At 40.3% G+C, this 26,625-nt stretch overlaps 1 protein-coding gene across 5 annotated transcripts in view; it reads right to left on the reverse strand.

Annotated features, from left to right (window-relative positions):
- Positions 1-26,625, reverse strand: part of kcnab2a (potassium voltage-gated channel subfamily A regulatory beta subunit 2a) — a 269,430-nt gene that overhangs the window by 48,071 nt on the left and 194,734 nt on the right. For all 5 annotated transcript variants that reach the window (XM_061888407.1, XM_061888416.1, XM_061888399.1 and 2 more), the window contains 3 exons: positions 7,532-7,575; positions 964-1,001; positions 689-768 (listed from right to left, as the gene is read on the reverse strand). In XM_061888407.1, the coding sequence (XP_061744391.1) occupies positions 689-768; positions 964-1,001; positions 7,532-7,575 (162 nt within the window). The remainder of the gene's footprint in view (positions 1-688; positions 769-963; positions 1,002-7,531; positions 7,576-26,625) is intronic.

The raw sequence follows: 26,625 nt of genomic DNA on the forward strand, positions 1-26,625 counted from the left end.
CAATATTGCAGAAAATACATAAAAGCAATTCCTCTTATTTGCAAGTCAATTGTAGTGCAATTTCTAACCCAGCAGATGGCGACTAACCATTATGAAATACTAAAACAGTATCAATGCAGTGTCGATACAGGTAGTGAGTGTGCCAGACCCTCCATGAGGCATCATTTACCTATTATTAAGAATTTGTCTAATGATTATGAAAAAAATAAGCATATCTGTTTTACATGTGTGCTGGTATGTGCTTTGGCAATAAGGGTGTCCTAGATTTGTACATAACAGACTTCAATAATAACAGCAACAATGACAAAGGAAAGTGTTAAGACATTTGTCGCTGTGCTGGACAATCCCAGGAAAAAAAAAACATTTGACAATGACATTGTGAGTTTATTTCCAGAATTACAGTGCAGTATAAACACATCCGAAGGCATTTATGTCAACTTGCAGATAGTCTCTGCAACTCGACACAACAGCAAGTCCAAGGTTGTGTTTTCTTTAAAGAGGAGCTTGAATTGACGCCGAGGCAATGCATGAGTCATAAAAAACAAAACAAAACAAAAAAAAACCCTGCAGTGCATACCATGACAGCGCACAGCTGAGACCAAGGCCTTTTTTTTACTAGCCTATAATCTCCACTTAATCAGTCACGAGGTGGGAGCTTTTTAAAAAGATGGATCAGGGACATACTCACTTCCCGGCAGCATAGACCTCCGCTGTGTCAAATAGATTGATGCCGTTTTCATACGCCAGAGTCATCAGCTGCTCTGCCATCTGTTGAGAACGCAGGGACAAGAAAACAGAAGGGAGAGGGGGTTGGGGGGGGATAAAAGATCCCTGATGATCACAGATCACAGAACATGTGCTGGATAACGTATCAAAATAGAGGGATTTGCCAGAACATGTGGACAGTTTCCATTTGTCAGCCTTTGCCTGACAGGTAGCGACAAAAGTGTTTTATGTTCTCACCTCATCTGTTATCTGTCCGCCGAATGTCACCCATGTTCCTGCAGAGGATGACAGGGAGAGGAGGCGGAATCAACAAACATATGGTATGGTTACTTCTTCCTTAGGGAACATTCAGACATTAAACACATTGAGTGAGGTGGAGTGTGCCTGGAGATATAGTCCAGCGTCTACTCCAGGGGTAGGGAACCTATGGCTCTCGAGCCAGATGTGGTTCTTTTGATGACTGCATCTGGCTCTCGGATAAATCCGAGCTGACATTGCTTAACACGATAAGTAATGAATAATTCCACTTGTAATCACAGTGTTAAAAATAACGTTCAAAATACAAAACATGCTCATGCATTTGAATCCATCCATCCTTTTTTCCACTGCACTTGTTCAAGAAGTTGCATTAAGGGTAAGAAGTCATTTATTTATTATTGGTTAATGTAGGGCTTGCCCTCCTGGGGGTTCTTCAGACCACCAAGCACCAACATGAGAGCCTGTTTCAGGGTTACAATATTGTTTTATTTTTCAATTAAGTCTCTCAGTTGCTTTGCCCAATTGTCATTTTCTCTTTCGTTCTCGCTCGCGCTCTGGCTCCAGCCCCAACCCTGTCTCTCCTCCTGGCTGCTGCTTATAATGTAGCGACAGGTGATTAGAGCACAAGGTCCAGGTGGGCCATCTACGCACCCGTCGCTGATTTTGAGGCCGATCCTGGCAACACCCTGCTTCGCTACAGGACCGCAGGCCACACCCCTCCACAGTTAGCTTCAGAATAACAATGTTACCACAAAGAATAAGAGACCTATTATACTCAAGAAATGTTGGTCTTACTTAAAAATGCACATGTTTAGTTGTGTTCAGTGTTAGAAAAATATTATAAAGCTCTTACGTAAATACATTTTAAAATATTTGGCTTCTTGGCTCTCTCAGCCAAAAAGGTTCCCGACCCCTGGTCTACTCGGTAAACATATAATGCCTTTGGATAGCGACAGTGCCAAGGAGAAGCCCGAGCTTGAAAACCCTCTGCTGTTGTATAAGTCTCCCGTTTAGGACATTTTGCCTTTCTGGCAAAGTACGTAAACAAATAAGGACATGGAGATTGGAGCTAATTTCAAAAGTCTGCATTTTTAAACCATCCAGTCCCAAGTTCGAGAAAAGGCTGGGCTTTGTTTTTTAGTAAGCTGAACTCAATGTTGTAGGTCAAAGTTTTTTTGTAGCATGGGGGACGACATCTTGACAAAATAAAAAAAAAAACATGTTTTCAAACCTGTTAGGCTAACTTCAGTTATGTCAAAGGAATGTGATTTTTAGTTTCTACAGTGATAGGTACAAAAATGAGAGTCTGGAGTGTGCAAAAAAACTGCCCAAATAAGCTCCAGATGTGTTGTTTGGTCTCTCAAATGTAGTCAGAAATTAAAAATATATACACTATATTGCCAAAACTATTTGACCTCCTGCCTTGACTCACATATGAACTTGAATTGCCATCCCATTCCTAACCCATAGGGTTCAATATGATGCCGGTCCCCCTTTTGCAGCTATTACAGCTTCAACTCTTCTGGGAAGGCTGTCCACAAGGTTGCGGCGTGTGTTTATAGGAATTTTCCACCATTCTTTCAAAAGTGCATTGGTGAGGTCACACACTGATGTTGGTCGAGAAGGCCTGGCTCTCAGTCTCCGTTCTAATTCAACCTAAAGGTGTGCAGGTCAGGACTCTGTGCAGGCCAGTCAAGTTCATCCACACCAGACTATGTCATCCATGTCTTTATGGACCTGGTTTTGTGCACTGGTGCAAAGTCATGTTGGAAGAGGAAGGGCCCCGCTCCAAACTGTTCCCAAAAGGTTGGGAGCATTGAATTGTCCAAAGTGTTTTGGTATCCTGGAGCATTCAAAGTTTCTTTCGCTGGAACTAAGGGTTAAGCTAAGCCCTTGAAGAGTTAGTGCTGCAAGGGGTTCTGGGTATTTGTTCTGTTGTGTTACTGTGCGGATGTTCTCCCGATATGTTTATCATTCTTGTTTGGTGTGTGTTCACAGTGTGGCGCATATTTGTAACAGTGTTAAAGTTGTTTATACGGCCACCCTCAGTGTGACCTGTATGGCTGTTGACCAAGTATGCTTTGCATTCACTTGTGTGTGTGAAAAGGCGTAGATAGTATGTGATTGGGCCGGCATGCAAAAGCAATGCCTTTAAGTTTTAGTCATAAATTTTACTTATTGAAACCGATACCGATTAATTTCCGATATTACATTTTAAAGCATTTATCGGCCGATAATATCGACAGTCCGATATTATTGGACATCTCTAGTTAAAACACTAATGATAACATTCTCTGGCCCAGGGGTCGGCAACCCAAAATGTTGAAAAAAACATATTGGACCAAATATACAAAAAAAAATTAAAAATATTTCTGGAGCAGCATAAAATATAAAGCTTTATATGATGAAGGCAACACAAAATGTAAGTGTCTTTATTAGATATATTAGCCTACCATCAAAATTACTGTGTCGCAGGCTGATGCAAATCTTTGTTGACAGAAATTATGAAATTTAATATTTTTTCTACACATTTTTACAACATTGGAAAACATTAGTAAAACGGAGGCTTTTCAGAGGGTGCGATAACTCCTGGAAATGACTGGCTTAGAATGGCCAATGGTAAAGATGTGGGTGTCCGAGTTAAAGGAAACGGAAACTACAAATAAAATGAGCTCAAATATACCTAAAATACGAGGCATGATTGTCAGGCTTGCCCCTGACAGTTTGTTTGTGTTCTAGTTTTTTCGTCTGTGTGTGTAGTATTTCCTGTCAGTGCTCTTATTTTGTCTGTTTCCTGTGTTTCATCCCTGAATGCTCTGTCCCCTCATCTGTGGGTGATTGGCCCCTGGACACACCTGGTGTCAATCAGCCAGATGCTATGTGAACCTGCCTTCCCATCCAGTCTGGGCTGGATTATTGTCATTGTTACCTGTCTTGTCATGTATTGTCGCTCCTGTCGCTCGTGTCTTGTTGTGTCAATGCAGCATTGCGGTAAGCTATATTTGGTAGCGGTTTGTAGCTTACTGTCTTTTGTTCCCTGTTTCCAAGTTTGTTGGTCCAGAGCCAAGTTTGTTATCTGCCTTGTGCGCTCTTTTTGTTGTACCCTTTGTTTGGTTTTGTTTTCGTGTTAAAGATTAAATTATGTTTTCTTATTCAATGCCTGCCTCCTTCTCTGCATCTTGGGGTTTGTCAACAACAGACTTTGACAATGATGATGCATTATGCACATACAGCTAGCATAAATAGCATGTTAGCATCGATTAACTTGCAGTCATGCAGTGACCAAATATGTCTGATTAGCACTCCACACAAGTCAATAACATTAACAAAGCGCATCTTTGTAGATTCACGCACAGCATAAAATGTTTGATGGACAAATAGAGACAATGAAGGACTGGCATAAAACACATCTTTCCGTGGCAGCATCAGGGAAAGTTGTATGTGTAAACAAACTACGGTGCGTTCAAAGACATCCGAAATGAGGACAAAATGGCGTTTGCCACATACTCTCATCAGTGAAGCATGTTTGACATAAACCGTGGGATTTTTAACAAATAGGAAGGATTGTGTCATGTTTGTCCTCCGACAGAAACCATATTAAATATGTATAATATATATATTTTTTCCTCATCTTTTTCCATTTTCGAACATTTTTGAAAAAGCTCCAGGGAGCCGTTGGTGTTCTAAATGTGCACTGCAAAAACTGAAATCTAAGTAAAATTAAATATCTCAAATAAGGGTGATATTTGCTTATTTTCTGCCTAAGATAATTCTTCTAACTAAGCAGATTTTATGTTAGAGTCTTTTACTCGTTTTAAGTGTTTTGGTCTTAAATGATCTCAGTAAGATATTACAGCTTGTTGCTGAGATCTTATGACTTATAGTGAGTAAAACATGCTTGAAACTAGAATATCAGCTGATGCAAAGCTGTGTCATTAACACTCACAAGTATAAAACACATTTTTAAAGTACTCATTTCTTACTTCAAGCATTAAAAAAAAATCATGATGCCGAGCGCATAATACTTAAAGGCCTACTGAAATGAGGTTTTCTTATTTAAACGGGGATAGCAGGTCCATTCTATGTGTCATACTTGATAATTTCGCGAGATTGCCATATTTTTGCTGAAAGGATTTAGTCGAGAACATCGACAATAAAGTTCACAACTTTTGGTGCTGATAAAAAAGCCTCGCCTGTACCGGAAGTCGCAGACGATGACGTCACAAGGGTGAGAGCTCCTCACATCCTTACATTGTTTATAATGGGAGCCTCCAGCAGCAAGAGCTATTCGGACCGACAATTTCCCCATTAATTTGAGCGAGGATGAAAGATTTGTGGATGATGATATTGATAGCGAAGGACTAGAAAAAAATAAAATGAAAAATAAAGTAAAAAAAAAAAAGGCGATTGCATTGGGACGGATTCAGATGTTTTTTAACACACTTACTAGGATAATTCTGGGAAATCCCTTATCTTTCTATTGTGTTGCTAGTGTTTTAGTGAGATTAAATAGTACCTGATAGTCAGAGGGGTGTGTCCACGGGTGTCTTGAGGCCAGTGTCTGAGGGAAGTCGACAGCAGGTACAAGGAATGCGCAAACTCCACTGATCTCCGGTAAGAGGTGACTTTTTACCACAATTTTCTCACCGAAACCTGCCGGTTGACATGTAGTCGTGATCCATATTCGCTTGACCGCTCTGATCCATAGTATAGCTTCACATCCGGGAATTTTAAACAAGGAATCACTGTGTGTTTGTGTGGCTAAAGGCTACAGCTTCCCAACTCCATCTTTCTACTTTGACGTCTCCATTATTAATTGAACAAATTGCAAAAGATTCAGCAACACAGATGTCCAGAATACTTTTTAATTGCGCGATGAAAGGAGACGACTTTTAGCCGCAAATGGTGCTGCGCTAATATTTCCAAAAACTCTGCGGGAAATCTAAAATTGCAATTTAGTAAACTAAACCGGCCGTATTGGCATGTGTTGCAATGTTAATATTTCATCATTGATATATAAACTATCAGACTGCGTGGTCGGTAGTAGTGGGTTTCAGTATAGGCCAGGGGTCGGGAACCTTTTTGGCTGAGAGAGCCACGAAAGCCAAATATTTCAAAATGTATTTCCGTGAGAGCCATATCATATTTTTTAACACTGAATACAACAAAATGCGTGCATTTTTAAGTAAGACCAACATTTTTAGAGTATAATAAGTCTCTTATTATTTTTATTAACATTGTTATTCTGAAGCTAACCAATAATAAATAAAATGTCATGTCTCTTGATCATGTTTTTGTTTGGCCAAGTGCTGTTTGTCGTTTGGACTCTTTAAGTTCCTGTTTTTTACCACTCCCTTGTCTGGTTTCCTTGGTTACTCATTTTGTCCACCTGTCTCTGGTGGACAAAACGCCCGCTCACCTGCTTCCCGAGCACTAATCAGAGGCAGTATTTAAGCTCGTCTTTGCCAGTCAGTCGCCCTGTGCTGACTTGTTTCATGCCTTGCCATAGTTTTGTACCTCATGCCATGCCAAGTAAGTTTTGTTTGATTTATGTTCTTAGTCTGTTTATGCGTTAGCTTTATTCTTTAGCCCCAAGTTGTGCCTCTGCTGTGAGCGATTATTGTTTGTAGATTTTTTTAGTTAAAATTAAATCATGTTTTTACCTAAATGCCATGTCCCGAGTAGTCCGTCTGCCTTCCTGGGAGAATGACCCCGCAGCAAGCTGCAACTCCCCCCCATCGTGACATAAAATACTTCTTACCATTAATGCGACTTCTTGAACAGGTGCGGTAGAAAACGGATGGATGGATATAAATGCATGAAAATGTTTTCTATTTTGCACGTTATTTTTAACACTGTGATTACCAGCGAAATTATTCATAATTATCGCATTAAGCAATGTCAGCTAAGATTTATCTGAGAGCCAGATGCAGTCATCAAAAGAGCCACAGGTTCCCTACCCCTGGTATAGGCCTTTAATTCAAAATAATGTTTTTCAACATATTGAGCAAAAAGGTCTCATTTTTTATTTAAAATAATATTTTTCAACATATTGAGCAAAAAGGTCTCATTTTTTATTTCTACCAAGAAAAGTTCACTGTTATTAGTGAGAATATCCTTATTTTAAGTTTACTTTTGGGTTCATTGAGGTTAGCTATTTTTACTAGTTTTGGAAAGTCTTGACAAGCCGATTTTTCTTGTTCTATTGCTTAGTTCAAATAAAATACCCCAACTTTCTGTATTTTTGTCCTTGTTTTTGAACACTGACTTTTTGCAGTGTGAGCAAGTTGCATGCAAACAGACCCTTTTTAGATTTTTTTTGTATAAACCCTTTTTAAGCTGAAAGAAAGAAATGAATCCCTTAATGTCCCGAGGAGCGCTAAATAAATGCCCATGCCCAATGGGAAATTTAAATCCACTTTCAACCTATTAGGTCTTGCTTCTCTACTTCCTTTGTCACCACTTGAGGAGGAAGCACTAAAAGTCCCCGCCATGATTGGGTTACACAATGCATCCAGGGCACAACGAGCCATTTTGTGTCTCTTACCTAATCCAAGACAGGACACGCGTAGACCCGATTTCCCAAGGTTTCTGTGGAGACAAGAGCAAAGATGTCAACAATAATGCATTCTGACGACATTTATAAGAGATTATTTTATCACTGTTGGCAGCAATGACCTCGGGTGTTATTTTCCGCATTTGATTGGTAATTAATGAACAGCTCGTAGTGAAAGAAGAGCCTGTTCGTTCATGGAACCTTTAAAACATATCCTGGATAATGCAAAATACTTCGCTGACAGACATGCATACTCTGGTATTTAGAGTAATGCGCATTTAGTTGATTGCTTTAAAAAAAAATAAAAAAATCCAGAGTGCAGCAAAAGACTTGACTGATGTAAGGAATAATCAAACATAATGAAGCGTGCTGCCTGTGGTCAGCCTTTTTAAAAAGATAAAGAAAAAAAAAGAAAAAAACCCCGAATCTGAGATGATGTAATGTGTGCGGGAGTCAGAACGACTGTGGGGGAGGAGATGTTTGGTATATATTTTCTTACACTGCCTGTATGGAAATAAGCTGGATGTGAAACAAGGGAGAAGGCATGATGAGTTTCCACATCAAAAATAAAAGGGAACGTCTGTAGCCTTTTATTTGTCATAGTCTAAGTCAGGGATGTCAAACTCAAATACAGAGCGGGCCAAAATTTTAAACGGAACAAAGCCCCGGGCCAAGGTTGAAGAAATTAACAAGTTTTGTATTAAATATTGAACAAGCAAGGCTTATATGACTTTAGTGACATGCAAAATCCAGTTTCAAATAATAATAATAATAATAATTTAAAAAAATATCAATGGCATAACAAATACAATTTTAATAAAAATGTTTTGCCTTTTTTTCTATTTGCAATCTGCTGAGGTAAATATCAAATGTTTTCCACAGGCTAATAATACATTTGAAAATAAAATAACAATAATGAATGAATCAAACATTCAAGCCTTGAAGTAGCAAGAGAAAATGCATGAATAAAACGTTAATTATTGGTCAGTTTGCTGTAAGTTAACCGGAAGAGTTAGTGCTGCACGGGGTTCTGGGTATTTGTTATGTTGTGTTACGTGCGGATGTTCACCCGAAATGTGTTTGTCATTCTTGTTTGGTGTAGCGCATATTTGTAACAGTGTTAAAGTTGTTTATACCGCCACCCTCAGTGTGACCTGTATGGCTGTTGACCAAGTATGCCATGCAATCACTTGTGCGTGTGTGTGTGTGTTAAAGCCACAAATATTATGTGACACGCTGTTAGTAAGGAGGAAAAGCAGACGTGACGACAGGTTGTAGAGAACGCTAAAGGCAGTGCCTTAAATGCACGCCTCCAATATAATGTCCAGGTGGAAATCGGTAGAAATTCGGGAGAATGGTTGCCCCGGGAGATTTTCGGGAGGGGCACTGAACTTCGGGAGTCTACCGGAAAAATTAGGAGGGTTGGCAAGTATGAGTATTAGCGTTGAATGCGGTGTTACAGCGGCACCGACGCTGTATAACACCGGCGGGCCAGCTCTAATGATATCTAAATTGAAGGGCCAAATTAGATTACACGGCGGGACAGATTTGGCCCACGGGCCAGAGTTTGACACCCATGGTCTAAGTTCACACTTTTCATGTTTGGTGCGGTTAAAAGGAACCCTCCTTTTTTTCTTCTTCTTTGTCATGAAAAAGGGGACGTTTTTGTCATGAAAAAGGGAGTTTTTTGTGATTGGTGCACTATTTGTAAGTGTATATTGTGTTTTTTATGTTGATTTGATAAAAAAAAAAAAATATATATATATATATATATATTTTTTTTTTTATAAAAAATTCTTCTGCGGCCCGGTGGTTGGGAACCACTGCTCTAGGGGACCGAACGCAATGGATGTCGAGCGGGTCTAACATGATACTGTGAAAGTTCAATCCATAGTGGATCCAACACAACCGTGAAAGTCCAGTCCAAAGCGGATCCAACACAGAAACAGAAAGAGGTCGTGTTGTTGTTTTTTTCTACATTTAAAAGGTTGGTAACATATTATGGTGGTTATTTGGTCTAAGTTTTGCATAGATTTTGTTTTACAGATCATATTCAAGCTACTTTCTCTCTGTCTCTTCAGGACACCAAGTTTCATGGGCTGTTCTTATTTACGTGCCTCCACTTAGACTGTCTTCTTACCGTCTTACCAGCTTGTCGATATACCGTATTTCCTTGAATTGCCGCCGGGGCGCTAATTAATTTAAAACCTCTTCTCACTCCTGCGCTTACCAAAGGCATGTGGTAAAAGTAAGCATGCGCTAATTATTTTAAAACATCTTATCACTCCGGCACTTACCAAAGGCATGCAGTAAAAAATTCAGTGTGATGTAAGCTTGGACCTTAAATCCTACTGAATAGCTCTTAATATTCTTCCCTTTATGCGATTTCAAATTACCGGTATTGAAATCAGCCTCCTCCATTTTGAAAATGATGACAGGGAAAGTGTCACTCGTGACGTTCACAAGTGTGACCAGGCGGTAATACAGAGCATGCGCTAATTATTTTGGGAAGCGAGTTTGACCCGGCAGTAATTCAAGGCAGGCGCATACTATATGCCCCGCGGCAATTTAAGGAAATACGGTACTTGTGGCAGTGGGGGTGTGGCTATTGGCGTGGTCAATATAACGTCAAATAATTTGCATAATTGTCAATGACACATTATTTTCTTTAAAAAAAAGGCTGAAAAATCGTACATGCATTTAAAAACAAATCGGAATGATTAGTAATTGGAATCAACCAATGTTATGTTCATATAATTGTGCTCTATTTTTCCATATGCTGGTCGTTCAAGTAAAAGAAGTCCATTTTCTGCTACCCTCTAAACACAAGTACAGTCTGCAATAACAAATAAAATATATAAAACCCAAAACCAGTGAAGTTGGCACGTTGTGTAAATTGTAAATTAAAAACACAATCCTTTTCAACCTATATTCAATTGAATTGACTGCAAAGACAAGATATTTAACGTTCAAACTGGTAAACGTTGTTATTTTTTGCAAATATTAGCTCATTTGGAATTTGATGCCTGCAACATGTTTCCAAAAAGCTGTCACAAGTGGCAAAAAAGACTGAGAAAGTTGAGGAATGCTCATCAAACACCTGTTTGGAACATCCCTCAGGTGAACAGGCTAATTGGGAACAGGTGGGTGCCATGATTGGGTAAAAAAGCGGCTTCCATGAAATGCTCAGTCATTCACAAACAAGACCGGGGCAAGGGTGACCACTTTGTGAACAAATGCGTGAGCAAATTGTCGAACAGTTTAAGAAAAACATTTCTCACCGAGCTATTGCAAGGAATTTAGAAATTTAACCATTTACAGTCCGTAATATCATCAAACGGTTCAGAGAATCTGGATAAATTATTGAACAATGATATTACAGACCTTCGATCCCTCAGGTGGTACTGCATCAAAAAGTGACATCAGTGTGTAAAGGATATCACCAAATGGGCTCAGGAACACTTCGGAAAACCACTGTCAGTAACATCTGTAAGTTCAAGTTAAAACTCTACTATGCAATGTGAAAGCCATATGTCAACAACACCCAAAAATGCCATCGGCTTCGCTGGGTCCGAGCTCATCTAAGATGGACTGATGCAAAGTGCAAACATGTTCTGTGGTCTGACAAGTCCACGTTTTAAATTGTTTTTGAAAATTGTGGACGTTGTGTCCTCCGGACCAAAGAGGAACAGAACCATCCGGACTGTTATAGGCGCAAGGTTCAAAAGTCAGCATATGTGATGGTATGAGGGTGTATTAGTGCCCAAGGAATGGGTAACTTACACATCTGTGAAGGCACCATTAATGCTGAAAGATACATACAGGTTTTGGAGCAACATATGTTGCCATCCAAGCAACGTCGATTTCATGGACGCCCCTGCTTATCTCAGCAAGACAATGTCAAGCGACTGTTACAACAGCGTGGCTTCGTAGTAAAAGAGTGCGGGTACTAGACTGGCCTGCCTGTAGTCCGAACCTGTCTCCCATTGAAAATGAGTGGCGCATTATGAAGCCTAAAATACGACAACTGAGACCCCAGACTGTTGACTTTAAGCTGTAAATCAAACAAGAATGGGAAAGAATTCCATCTGAAAAGCTTCAAAAATTGGTCTCCTCAGTTCCCAAACATTTATTGAGTGTTGTTAAAAGGAAAGGCCTTGTAACACAATGGTAAATGGTTAGAGTGTCCGCGCTGAGATCGGTAGGTTGTGAGTTCAAATCCCGGCCGAGTCATACCAAAGACTATAAAAATGGGACCCATTACCTCCCTCCTTGGCACTTAGCATCAAGGGTTGGAATTGGGGGTTAAATCACCAAAAATGATACCCGGGCGCGGCACCCCTGCTGCCAACTGCTCCCCTCACCTCCCAGGGGGTGATCAAGGGTGATGGGTCAAATGCAGAGAATAATTTCGCCACACCTAGTGTGTGTGTGACAATCATTGGTACTTTAACTTTAAAAATGCTCCACTACATGATGCACACATTCTTTAAAATGCAGCCTTTGGTCTAAGAAAATAGTGTGAATACTAAGCAAACCACATTTAAGTGTGCACAAAATTTACTATTTTTTTAATACTACAAACGTGAGCGCAGCTTAACAAGGCTCCAATCACGTCACTTTTTACAGCGGACCAAAATTAATCCGTCCTGAGCCAGAGAAGAAAGTCACATCTCAAAGAACCGCGTACCTTTGTGCTGAACGCAGTGACCAGGTTAAGAAGATCCCCTTAAGCAAAGGCGTAGCTAATCTTTAATTAGCTCCCTTTTATTTATTTGCACGAGGGAAAACACCCCCCCGAGGCTGCTGCTGCTCCGCATCACAATCAGAGGGGCTCAAAAGCAGATTACGAGCCGTAATTGTTGCGTTGTGTTGTTTGCTTCTGTGTTTGAAATGATGCACTGAGGCATCTGCTTAGAGCTACAGCAAACTATGTCCTCCATTAAACATGCACAGTGGAGTGTGTGTACCTTCTACAAAGTGTGTTTAAGTCTAAATCAAAACTACACTCCGCATGAAACCTATTTTATGCCCAATTAGAACATTTCATGTGATTCATCACATTAGCATTAGAACATAAGCGGACACAGGAAACCTAATTTGCACTTTATTAATCACAATGTTGCACTTTGTTTGTATACAATGTGCAACGCCACGTTTACAGAATTATTTATTCAAAACAGAAGTTTTGCCTCTCATATAAAACACTTTAGTTTTTCTGAAAAGTGCAGTTTGTATCAGTTCCAAAATGAACAACTTGTTAAAAATGTGAATTTTCCTGAGAGAAATGCATTGATTAACGTGGACCCCAACTTAAACGAGTTGAAAAACTTATTCGGGTGTCACCATTTAGTGGTCAATTGTACGGAATATGTACTGAACTGTGCAATCTACTAATAAAAGTATCAATCAATCAATCAATCAATCAATCAATCAAATGTGGTGTATTTATCTCTGTAAATTGTGGCTTTGTTTGTCTCCTTTCAAAATACTATTTTTTGATAAAGTAAAAGCAAAAATTGTTTTGTATTACCTCTTTTATTTGTATTTTATTGTTTTATGGTACGGCAATGAGGTGGCGACTTGTCCAGGGTGTACGCCGCCTTCCGCCCGATTGTAGCTGAGATAGGCACCAGCACCCCCCCGTGACCCCAAAGGGAATAAGCGGCAGAAAATGGATGGATGTCTTATGGTATTTTATGGGCTGCAGCTATCAAATAATTTGGCACTAGAGTAAAATATCCAATAGTTTTATTAATCAAGTAATCGGACAAAACACTTAATATACAAAACCCAAAACCAGTGAAGTTGGCATGTTGTGTAAATCGTAAAAAATGATTTGAAAATCCTTTTCAACCTATATTCAACTGAAAACCCTGCAAATACAAGATACTTAACCTTTGAACTGGTAAACACTGTTATTTTTTGCAAATATTAGCTCATTTGGAATTTGATCCCTGCTACATGTTTCAAAAAAGCTGGGACAAGTGGCAAAAAAGACTGATCAAACAATTATTTGGAAAATCCTCCTGGTGAACAGGCGAATTGGGAACAGGTGGGTGCCATGATTGGGTATAAAAGCAGCTTCCATGAAATGTTTAGTCATTCACAAACAAGGATGGGGCGAGAGTCACCACTTCGGAACAAATGTGTGAGCAAATTGTCGAACAGTTTAAGAACATAATTTCTCAACCAGCTATTGCAAGGAATTTAGGGATTTCATCACCTATGGTCCATAATATCATCAAAAGTTTCAGAGAATCTGGAGAAATCAGTGGACGTAAGCGGCAAGGCCGGTGACCATCGATCCCTCAGGCGGTACCGCATCAAAAAGCAACATCGGTTTGTAAAGAATATCACCACATGGGCTCAGGAACACTTCAGAAAACCATTTTCAGTAACTACAATTTGTCACTACTTGCACCTACAGCAAGTTAAACTCTACTATGCAAACCGAAAGCAATTTATCAACAACACCCGGCTTTGCCGGGCCCGAGCTCATCTAAGATGGACTAATAAAAAGTGGAACAGTGTTCTGTGGTCAGACCAGTCCACATTTCAAATTGTTTTTGGAAACTGTGCATGTCGTGTTCTCTGGAACAAAGAGGAAAAGAACCATCTGGATTGTTGTAGGCGCAATGTTCAAAAGCCAGCATCTGTGATGGTATGGGGGTGTATTAGTGCCCCAGGCATGGGTAACTTAAACATCTGTGACGGCATCATTAATGCTGAAAGGTACATACAGGTTTTGGAGCAACATATGTTACCATCCAAGCAACGTCTTTTACATGGACGCCCCTGCTTATTTTAGCAAGACATTACTTTTTGTAGTAAAAGAGTGCAGGTACTAGTCTGGCCTGCCTGTAGTCCAGACCTGTCTCCCATTGAAAATGTGTGTCGCAGTATGAAGCGCACTGCGTACCCGGACTGTCGAACAACTTAAGCTGTACATCCAGCAAGAATGGGAAAGAATTCCACCTGCAAAGCTTCAAAAATTGTTCTCCTCAGTTCCTAAATGTTTACTGAGTGTTAAAAGGAAAGGCGATGTAACACAGTGGTAAAAATGCCCCTGTGCCAACTTTTTTAAGTTGTCTAAGTTAATGATTATTTGCCCCCCCAAAAAAAAATGTTTCTAAGATCGGACATTAAATATCTTGTCTTTGCGGTCTATTCAATTGAATATAAGTTAGTATACGTTATTGTATCCTGTTTTTATTTACCATTTACTAGGGGTGTAATGGTACGTGTATTTGCATCGAACCGTTTAGGGGGTTTCGGTTCGGCACGCAGGCGTATCGAATGAGTTCGGAAGCAGAAGTCTTCAAAAGCTGCTCTGCTTTCTGCCTCTGCCTCATTGTCCCGCCCACACAACCATCTGATTGGTTACATACAAAGCCAATCAGCAGTGCGTATTCAGAGCGATGTAGTCAATGCTTTAGCGTCGAGCAGAGATATTCGTCTAGCAGGGGAGGAGCAGACTCTACCCAAATTATGCTAAACAGTTCCCAGTCACAACTATTACAAACATCACTATGAGCCTGGGGCTTCACGGTGGCAGAGGGGTTAGTGCGTCTGCCTCACAATACGAAGGTTTTGCAGTCCTGGGTTCCAATCCAGGCTCGGGATCTTTCTGTGTGGAGTTTGCATGTTCTCCCCGTGAATGCGTGGGTTCCCTCCGGGTACTCCGGCTTCCTCCCACCTCCAAAGACATGCACCTGGGGATAGGTTGATTGGCAACACTAAATGGGCCCTAGTGTGTGAATGTGAGTGTGAATGTTGTCTGTCTATCTGTGTTGGCCCTGCGATGAGGTGGCGACTTGTCCAGGGTGTACCCCGCCTTCCGCCCGATTGTAGCTGAGATAGGCGCCAGCGCCCCCCGCGACCCCGAAAGGGAATAAGCGGTAGAAAATGGATGGATGGATGGACTATGAGCCTGTTGACCTTCTAGAAACTTAAACTGCAGCTCAGCTCGCTCACAGTATAGGCTTGAGATGAAGGCTAATTAGCTTTTAGCGTAACGTTAGCTCATTTTGCTGTGTGTGTGTGTGTGCGTGTGTGTGTGTTAGGGGCAGCAAAGCCCTGTCTGTCTGTTATTTCATTGAATTCTATTGTGTTTAGGGATGAATAGTCTCTCCTATTGCAATTGTACTATTTTTCAGCTATAGTTACATGAATCATTAGTAATGTAGCAGCCTAGTTTTGAATAGCAGGGTCCCTACTATCACATGTTGATAAAAATACAACATTTACATAATAAAAGTCAACTACAGGCTTCCCAAATGCTGTAATAAATTAAGCATGATGAGTTGACATTAAACAGTTTCAATGGAAACTGTTTAATGTTGCACTTTTTATATGTAGAAGAAAGGTTTTGTCATTTTATTTAACCAAAGCAACATCTTGAGGCAGTTTAATGTGGATTAACTTGGGCAGAATTATTATAGTGTTCCCAATGTTAAAAGGATAAAGCCATTGTTTACAAATTTGGTAAATAAATAACCAACAAATTTATATTTTGTTGTTTTCTGACTGTACCGAAAATTAACCGAACCGTGACCTCTAAACCGAGGTACGTACCGAACCGAAATTTTTGTGCACCCCTACCATTTACACAACGTGCCAACTTAACTGGTTTTAGGGTTTGTATATTACAGTCATTTTTTTGCAACATATTTAAAGCATTTTCTAGCACCCGCACATCAGCAGTCACAGCTCTTTCAACAATGGCAAGGTCGTCCCTATGTCAGCACATTGATGCGTGCAATATTTTACTCGGGTGGCCTTGAATAGTGCAGCGTGCCGGGCTGCAGTGACCTTCTCGCAGGGCTCAGCTCAGGTTCCAGCTGAGCCCCGGCAGACAAAAATCCCAACATTGAAGTCATCTCTCTTGCTGCCTCATCAACCATAAAGAAAAACAGGCCCAGGTACATGACAGAGTCACCAAAGCATTAGTGAAGACAAAACCTGTCATCGGGACACTGAGCACGTTTGAAAGTAATGTTTCGATCAGGTTTTTACGCTGTTAGAAAAAAAAAGAGGAGTCTATCTGCAGTCCGTGAGTCCGAATGTACAATCTACTCTCACTGGACTCATCAATGGACTGCAAGGTAACTGGAGCCATCATAAAGGTGCAGGTGTATTACCAAGCTGTAAAAGTCAGGGGTACAACATTAGCCCTTCTGATCCAACGGGACTTGGGGTTGAGTTACGATACTTCAGAAATAGGATTGGATTTTAGCTGAGTGTGATATCAGTGTGACCTCCACAAAAATTTGAGCGGTAAGCCTCAAGGATAATCCAATGATCCAAATCGCAGTCAATATTGGTTATTGAATCCTTGACTTGATTTAGAGTCAGATTTAAAAGGGATCATATAGTTGTGGTCTACATTACATGTCAGTCAATCAATCAATCAATGTTTATTTATATAGCCCTGAATCACAAGTGTCTCAAAGGGCTAGACAAACCACTACAGCATCCTCGGAAGAACCCACATAAGGGCAGGGAGAACTCACACCCAGTGGGACGTCGGTGACAATGATGACTATGAAAATCTTGGAGAGGACCACATATGCGGGTCTAACATGATACTGTGAAAGTTAAATCCATAGTGGATCCAACACAGCCGCGAGAGTTCAGTTCAAAGCGGATCCAAGACAGCAGCGAGAGTCCCGTCCACAGGAAACCATCCCAAGCGGAGTCGAATGTCCCCAACCGATACACAGGCGAGCGGTCCATCCTGGGTCCCGACTCTGGACAGCCAGTACTTCGTCCATGGCCATCGGACCGGACCCCCTCCACAAAGGAGTGGGGGACAGAGGAGAAAAAGAAAAGAAGCGGCAGATCAACTGGTCTAAAAAGGGAGTCTATTTAAAGGCTAGAGTATACAAATGAGTTTTAAGGTGAGACTTAAATGCTTCTACTGAGATAGCATCTCAAACTGTTACCGGGAGGGCATTCCAGAGTACTGGAGCCCGAACGGAAAACGCTCTATAGCCCGCAGACTTTTTTGGGGCTTTAGGAATCACTAATAAGCCGGAGTCCTTTGAACGCAGATTTCTTGCCGGGACATATGGTACAATACAATCTGCAAGATAGGATGGAGCTAGACCGTGTAGTATTTTATACGTAAGTAGTAAAACCTTAAAGTCACACCTTATTTGTCATGGTCCACGTCTTGGACCATGTCATATTCTGGTTTTGTTTCTGTTTTGTTATTATCCTGTGTTGTATTCGACGTCTTTGGTTCCCGGTGGCACTTCCTGTTTGGTTTCTGTTGTCACGGTTACTCATTTAGTGTCACCTGTTTCTTGTTTGTCGTCACGCACCTGATTTGATTAATTATCTCCTTATTTAAGACCGCCCTTGTTTGTCATTCGTTCTCGGACGATAGTTTGCTACACGCAACAAGTGACATCGCGCATTGTGGTAACTATCTTTTTTCACCCCTATTAGCTTCCATGCTATTTTGTTTGTTTACTTGTCCCTAGTTTACATACTAGCACTTTCAGTTCATTGTAGCTTCCACGCTAGTTCTGTTTGTTTTGTCTTTAGTGCCTATGTGCCAGTATTTATGTTATTAGTTTGTTTTTGTGGTTAGGAATAAATCATCATTCCTACCTTAACGCTGTGTTCCACCTGTGCTGCACCACGAGAACGCAAACACACGCCACGATCCCACCCAGACGTCACATTATTAAAGAACCACAATGGTGGTTCTTTAATAAAACATTAGCATGGATTCTGTTTTACAGACTGTTTCAAGCTCCTTTCTGACAGTGCAGTTATATGGGTGGTCTTATGTACATGGCTCCACTTTGAGAGAGGCTTCACCCAGTCAGCCATGTCGTAGTTTTTATTGCTTCCATAGCGACTCTACTGACAGATTAGGTTAGAACTAAGACCCTGTCTATATTAAGCCAGATAACTCATTAAACAAAAAAAAATATTTAGCCTAAGCCCCGTTTCGGTCAGACTAAATCATCGTTTAAAGACCTACTGAAACCCACTACTACCGACCACACAGTCTGATAGTTTATATATCAATGATGAAATATTAACATTGCAACACATGCCAATACGGCCGATTTAATTTACTAAATTGCAATTTTAAATTTCCCGGGGAGTTTGTTGAAAACGTCGCTGAATGATGACGTGTGTTTGTGACGTCTCGGGTTGTAGCCCAGCACCACTTACGGCTAAAAGTAGTCTTTTTTCATCGCATAATTTACACAGTAATTTGGACATCTGTGTTGCTGAATCTTTTGCAATTTGTTCAATTAATAATGGAGACTATAAAGAAGAATGCTGTTGGTGGAATGCAGCTGCCTTTAGCACCGAAACACAGCCGGTGTTTCTTTGTTTGCTGTGAAGCTTTAACACAGAGCGGTCCAGTAAACATGTTTCTCTACGTCAACCAGCAAGTTTTTGGATGGGAAAATTGTGATATTAAGTCGGCTCTTACCGGAGACTTGAGTGGATTATGCGGCCTCCTCCTGTAGCTGTCAAAAAGGCAGCTGTGATATTGGCTCATCCGTTGGCTTCTCTCAGGGACACTGGCGTTCACCACAGCCCTCCGACTTTCAGGTATGACTTTATAATCTCACTAAAACACTATTAACACAATAAGCAGATAAGGAATTTTCCAGAATTATCCTGGTAAATGTGTCTAATAACATCTGAATCGCTCACACTGCCGTCGCCTTTTCTTTTCTTTTTTTCAGTGCTTCACTCTAACTTTCCTCATCCACGAATCTTTCATCCTCGCTTGAATTAATGGGGAACTCGTCGCTTTCTCGGTCCGAATTGCACTTGCTGCTGGTGGCTATGATTATAAACAATGTGAGGAGCCCTACAACCCGTGACGTCACGAGCACATCGTCTGCTACTTCCGTTAAAGGCAAGGCTTCTTTATTAGCGACCAAAAGTTGCAAACTTTACCGTCGATGTTCTCTACTAAATCCTTTCAGCAAAAATATGGCAATATCGCAAAATGATCAAGTATGAGACATAGAATGGACCTGGTATCCCCGTTTAAATAAGAAAATCTCATTTCAGTAGGCTTTTAAGGTCTTGGATAACTTTTTACACGGGTATGTGCGCCGTCTACTTCATGAATCTCCGGCTCTTCGCTTTGTATGGACTCATTGATCGTTTACAAAGTGAGTTCGGAGAGGAAGTGATGCCAGAAAGACCGCGCCACAGCCAGCTTCATAACAAAACGGTTTCGTAACTCGGAGCTAACCACTGGAAATATGGAGTCGAGTCATCCAGACTTGCCCGTGTTTCTCCTTCCGTCTGTACAGACGCTTGTGGAAATCACACAGGAATACCTTAAGAGAAAGCGATTGCAGCTATTTGGGATAAAACACTTCTCAGGAGGCAAAATAACTTTTGAATGTCCAAGTCAGCTTTCATTCTACTCACCGAAAAACTTTGTCCATTTGTGGAAGGAGAGACAACAAAAATGCGGGCTCAAGTGGATTACCATGAATTGATTAACGTGGACCCCGACTTAAACAAGTTGAAAAACTTATTCGGGTGTTACCATTTAGTGGTCAATTGTACGGAATATGTACTGTACTGTGCAATCTACTAATAAAAGTATCAATCAATCAATCAATCAATGTGATAAAAAAGGTAGTGTGTTCTTTGTATTACCTGGCCGTCGAGGGAAGACTACGGAAAATGGCAAATGCTTTTGGAGTGGCAATGCAGACTGTATCAGTTATTCTCCGCCATGTATGTCGCGGACTCAACGTCTAGGTCCAGAGTATATAAAGTCACCAAAAAGGAATGGACAATGAAGGTGAAGTGTTAGAATATTTATGCATATATTATCACACAACTTTTATGCTTAAGGGCCATTGCTATAATTATTGTCAATTGTGCTGAAATGGTATTTTTCTTTGTCTGTGCAAAGCTGGCAATCCAAAAGATTGCAAGCCAGTCTGGTATCAGTGTCTGTGTCCAGGAACGGCCTGCTGACTGCAAAGACCAAACACCGCGGTGACGAAGACAGAGCAGAGACAAGGAGATATCACCAGCGTCGACACATTTGCATTTTGCATAATCATATATTGTGTCTAACTGGAGTTATCGAGATAACCCTCTTACCTCAGCGACAGCTTCAGTGATGTAAACGGGGACCTCCCCCCAAAAATTGAGGAAGCACGCGGGCTGGTCTTTTAGAACGTAGTTTGGATCTGTAACTAGAATACAGCCCAAAACGCGTGTCTCCTCATTGAGCCAAATTGAACTCTGTCTCCGCATGATTCCTTGCTTCTCGTCTGCTTAATAGATGTCATCAGTGTTTGAACCTGACATAAAGGCAACAGAGTGAGGCGTGTCCTGACCAGATATCAAGATCCCTAGATTGATTGATGTAAAATATTCTTTATCACATTGTTTACTTTCACGTGTCCATTACAGATTTGATTAATATATTAAAATCGGGTGTAATTCACTACAATAGGGCCCCACATTTAACTTGATTCCAGTTAATTGAAATACTACAAAACTGAATATTGTTCAGATAAGTTAAATTTACCCTGAATGACCTTAGCTTAGTATAGAAGGGGCCTAAGCCTGCATGTTATACACGGTATGATGGTAGAAACAATACACATTTTGGAACGGTAGAGAGCTGTGCTCTGCTGTCATACCATCAAAAAATGCATTCGGTAAAACATTTGATACATATTTATATTTTTGGGTGGGAAGAAACCAGAAGTTACAACGCAAAGTTCGTTGCATGGAGTCGCTTGCACTTTTTAGGAAACCAGCAAAAAAGGAAACAGATAGTATGACTGAGAAACGGGAGGGACACGCAAACAGCCAATCAGGTAAAAGTATCAACTATTATGTTTGGTTGTGCCATCTTTCTGTCTTGCTGTAGATTCTCTGCATGGAGTGAAAAGAGAAACTGTGATATTTTCATACATAACTCAATAACAGAAACTTGTCTTCAATTTTGTTGGTTGTAATGCAGACTGTCTGACAACATCTTGACACTTCCAATTTGTCGGTTTAACTAGTACCGTATTTTCCGGACTATAAGGAGCACTTAAAATCCTTTTTTTTTTCTCAACACTCGACAGTGCGCCTTATAACCCGGTGCGCCTCATGTAAGGAATAAGTTTGGCTGAGCTTACTCACCTCACAGCTATTTTATTTGGTACAATGTGTAATGATAAGTGTGACCAGTAGATGGCAGTCAAACATAAGAGATAAGTGGAAAGTAAACAAAACCAACATTTTAAATGTTCCATTGAAAATATAGAACATTACAAACAGCGCTTAAACATCTATGAGAATGTTTTAGTGCGACTTTGGTATGCTATGAAGCCGCACTGCTTGATGGATTGTCGGCGCATTAAGCATAGGAGTATCATTATGGTGTGTGTATAAGGTAAGACATTATCTGTCGTTTTGTTTGGCAATATTATGCAAAAGCAACGTGTCTTACCTCCTGGTACCTGCTGATCTGTGTTTGGGATCTGCATAAATTCTGAAAAATTGCGCGAGTCCACCTTTGTAGTCGGTGTCGATAAGTTGATAAGCTTCTTCTTTTTCTCTATCTTTTTGTTATGTGACATTTATCCTCCGCTGTTGCCATTTCTAATATAAAGTAGTGTAAAGTTCTTACTTATATCTGTCAGTTAACTTGCCATGAAAGCGCTAAAACATACCGGGGTAGTGAGTTTACATTATTCACCCAAAAAACTTCAGTTATTAGCGTTCCGGTCAGACGTTTTTTGACGTTTCCGGATGAGGATATACGCTGCTCCATTATTGATTGAAGTAAAGTCTGAATATCATTAAAACAGTTAGCTTCATCTTTTGACACTTCTTCCAACCCCGTCCTTGCACGCTACACCGCTACAACAAAGATGACGGGGAGAAGACGCTGCCGAAGGTGAGCCACGTAAATAACACCGCCCACAAAACGGCACATCAGAAAGCAGCTTGAAAACATAATCTACGCAACATTTTGACCAAAGAACCACCATTACATGTTATGTACACCACAAGGAAGTGTTTTGCATATGGGAAAAAAAAATAAAAATATGACTCCTTTAATGTGCCCTATAATCCGGTGTGCCTAATATGTGAGAAAAGATCAAAAATAGACCATTCATCGGCAGTGCGTCTTATAACCTGGTGAGCCCTATTGTCCGGAAAATAAAGTAGCTTTCCTAACTACTCTATATCGTATTCAATAGCTTATACACAATCGCCATCTAGTGTCTCAAAACTGCAACTGCCTTTAAATCTACTGCATTTATTTGACCACCTTAGTCATGCTAATAATCCTACCTAGCTACCAGCCACCTTTTCCACTGATAAAATATCACCCTTGGGAAGTTGGAACTCGTATTACTGTATATGTTGGCAGGCTTAAATAGGTGATAAAAAGTATCAATTATTATAAAAAACGTTAATCTTGAGACAGTTTCCAGCCATATTGCCCAGCCCTAGTTAGAACTATATGTTACTTTGAAATGGTAATGTGCGAGCCAGTCTGCCCCACAGCAGACTGGCTGTGGGGCAGACTGCTGTGGGGCAGACTGCAAGAAATCATGCGGAGACAGAGTTCAGTTTGCTGTTGGCATGGACACTCTAGGAAGAGCTTCAATCGTCTGCCCACACAGCATCCACCATCTGCAGCCATTTATTGACAATTAGGCGGACCTGTGTGTTAGCTCCACCCGCACCCAGAGTCAGATCAATGGTCAGCAAGAACATACAAAAACAATGTTCAACAATAGCAAAAAAGAAGGAGCTTATTGACTACAGCGTCGGACACACTCAAAGTACTTTGGGTATATCTCAACTAGGAATGTACGGTATACCGGTTTTGGTATAGTATCGCGGTACTAATGAATCAAAAATGGTACTATACTGTTTGAAAAATACCAGTTTCAGGGCATAACGTCATTGCTGGTTTTGCAAACAGAGGAGCATGTTCGGCAGCGCACAATCACGGAGTACTTACAAACAGACACAGTGTGTAGACAGCAAAGGGAGAACAGACGCATTTTGGTCTAAAAAGTAACGATTAAGGTGAAGTTATAACACTGAAACGCCCTCAGGAAGAGGTGCTTTAAGACATGGCTAGCTAGCTAGCGGCGAACGTCCATTCACAGTTGTTTTAGCTACTTCTAAATCACTAATCCTCGCCTCCATGGCGACAAATAAAGTATGTTTCTTACAAGTATCATCCCTGCAGGACGAGGAATAGCTAAAAATGCTTCAATACACACCGTAGGAGGATACGATAGCTAACTGAGAGATAGCACCCAGCATGTAAACAAATGGCATGGGCGGATCTACACCTGGCATCCACTGTAATGATACCAATAGAATAGAAAGTACTTTATTGATCCCAGGGGGAAATTCAGCCCCACAGTTCGCTCACAATAAACAATAGACACTTGGGTATTTTTTTTTACATGTGAATAACATAAATACAGTCTATTATACTCGGATAAGCGGAAGATGATGGATGGATGGATGGACAGTCTATTATACGGCATTATTCACATGTGAATAATATAAATACAGTCTTTTATACATTCAAATACAGTCAAAAAGGAACATATGCCATTATACAGTCTGATGGCTGTCGGTATGAAGGACTTCCTGTGTCGTTCCGTGTTGCATACCAAGTATCTAGTTGATACTACTATGATTACATCAATATTTTTTATCGTCACAAAATATTTTTGAAATAAAAAAAAAAATTCATATCATGTTTATAAACTCATTAAATATGTCCCTGGACACATGAGGACTTTGAATATGACCAATGTATGATCCTGTAACGACTTGGTATCGGATTGTTACCTAAATTTGTGGGATCATCCAAAACTAATGTAAAGTATCAAACATCAGAAGAATACATGATTATTACATTTTAACAGAAGTTTAGATAGAACATGTTAAAAGAGAAAGTAAGCAGATATTAACAGTAAATGAACAAGTAGATTAATAATTAATTTCCTACCACTTGTCCGTAATAATTTTGACAAAATGATTGAATGAAAAATGACAATATGTTACTGCATATGTCAGCAGACTAAATTAGGAGTCTTTGTTTGTTTACTTACTACTAAAAGACAAGTTGTCTAGTATGTTCACTATATTATTTAAGGACTAAATTGCAATTAATCAATCAATCAATCAATGTTTATTTATATAGTCCTAAATCACTAGTGTCTCAAAGGGCTGCACAACCACAACGAGAACCGCGGTACAGAGCACACATAAGGGCAAGGAAAAACTCACCCCATTGGGACGTCAATGTGAATGACTATGAGAAACCTTAGAGAGGACCGCATATGGGAGACTGAAAGCAATTATTGTCGAATGGGTCTAACATTATATTGTGAAAGTCCAGTCCATAGTGGATCTAACATAATAGTGAGAGTCCAAACATATGTTGAATGTACCCTTTTTGTTGAAAAAAAAAAGCCAATAATGCAGTTTTTTTGTGGTCCCCCTTATTTAAAAAAGTACCGAACAGTATCGAAATACATTTTGGTATCGGTACTGGTACTAAAATATTGGAATCGAGATTACACTAATCTCTACCATATATGGATAATTCACTGTTGTCACCGATGGCAAAAACCTTCACTAATTGGACAAATACTAAACAGCTCGTTTCCCAGAAGGCAATATTGTTTTATAAATATACCTGCGATGCCTCCATGGGTTGACTTATGCAGGTAAGAAACATTTGCATAATAGGGCCACTTTAAGGGCAAGGTACACTCAATGAATTGGTAAAAGCTTTTGGTTCAAATACTTTGAAAGACATGTTAGCATACACGTGATACCAACATATACTCAGCTTTTTAAAATCATTAAATAAACGGTCAGTGACTAATGAAGAATCAGTGCTTCAGTTTTGCCGTGTGCCTGCAAAGATGTTTTGGTGCGGCGTAGCTCAGAGGCTAGAGCGGCAGTGCCAGTCGTTTGAAGGTTTCAGGTTCAATTCCATCAGAGTTGTTGTGTGCTTGCTCCCAGTGCCTCCCACACTGGTTTAAATGTAGCTCGAAAAAACATGTCGATAATGGGTTTCACAGCGTAAAAGTGCTTTGAGTCTCGAGAGGAAAAAGCACTACACACATTTAATGGCACCATTTTTTTCCACCAATTTTGATAAAATGTTACACAGCCCACTTAAAGTGGTGTCTGTAAATGGTGTCTGTAACACGGCTGATCAAACAAAACAGAAGTCATTGTCATGGACCCACTAGCTGTGTAAGCTAGATCTCCAATCAGCTAAAAAAAATAAAAAAATAAAAAATCAGTCTAAGCCTGGGCATCTGGCTTTTTTTTCCTTAGTCCGACTGAAGCAGACTGAGGCTAAGGGAGAAAAAAAACCTCATAGCCATAGCACACAAACGTGTGTAAGAGGAAAACATCAAAGCCAAGAGCAGAGTTAATACAACCAACTGCCACTCCAGCAGTGCCACATCTACACAAAGCCACAAAACTACAAATAATCAACCAATAATATACATTGTACACACACAACTGCACCATGCATAGACAAGCAACCAAACAAAACAATAATTTCAATACCCACACACACTGTGGGGGGAGCATGGCCAGAGACAGAAGCAGACCCAACAAAGCAACCAATAATTATTTCCTGTCAAACTCTTAATTTTTATTTTCCATTTCCTGTTTCGTACCATTGGCAACGGCTTCACTTTGCACGAGTGGCGCAAACGTGTGGAAGTGTGTTTAACTATCGCTGGATCATTGTGTTTTGGATCATGTTGGAGTTGCTATTTTTTTATTGTTTGGACGATGCTTCCTGTTGCATCCGCATGAGTTTTTTTCTTGTTTAGTGCCTCCTTTTTTTTTTGTACATTCTTTAATCGTTGTCTGGTGGTGCTCCGAGTGAGCTTTCCTATCGGTGCAATTAAAACTACAGATGATTGATAGTGGCTTTTTTGCCGATATCCGATATTCCCATATTGTCCAACACTTAATTACCAATTCCGATATCAACCGATACCGATATTGGAATATATACAGTCGTGGAATTAACACATTATTATGCCTAA

The sequence above is a fragment of the Nerophis ophidion genome, linkage group LG02 (assembly GCF_033978795.1).
Source record: "Nerophis ophidion isolate RoL-2023_Sa linkage group LG02, RoL_Noph_v1.0, whole genome shotgun sequence".
Classification (NCBI taxonomy): domain Eukaryota; kingdom Metazoa; phylum Chordata; class Actinopteri; order Syngnathiformes; family Syngnathidae; genus Nerophis; species Nerophis ophidion.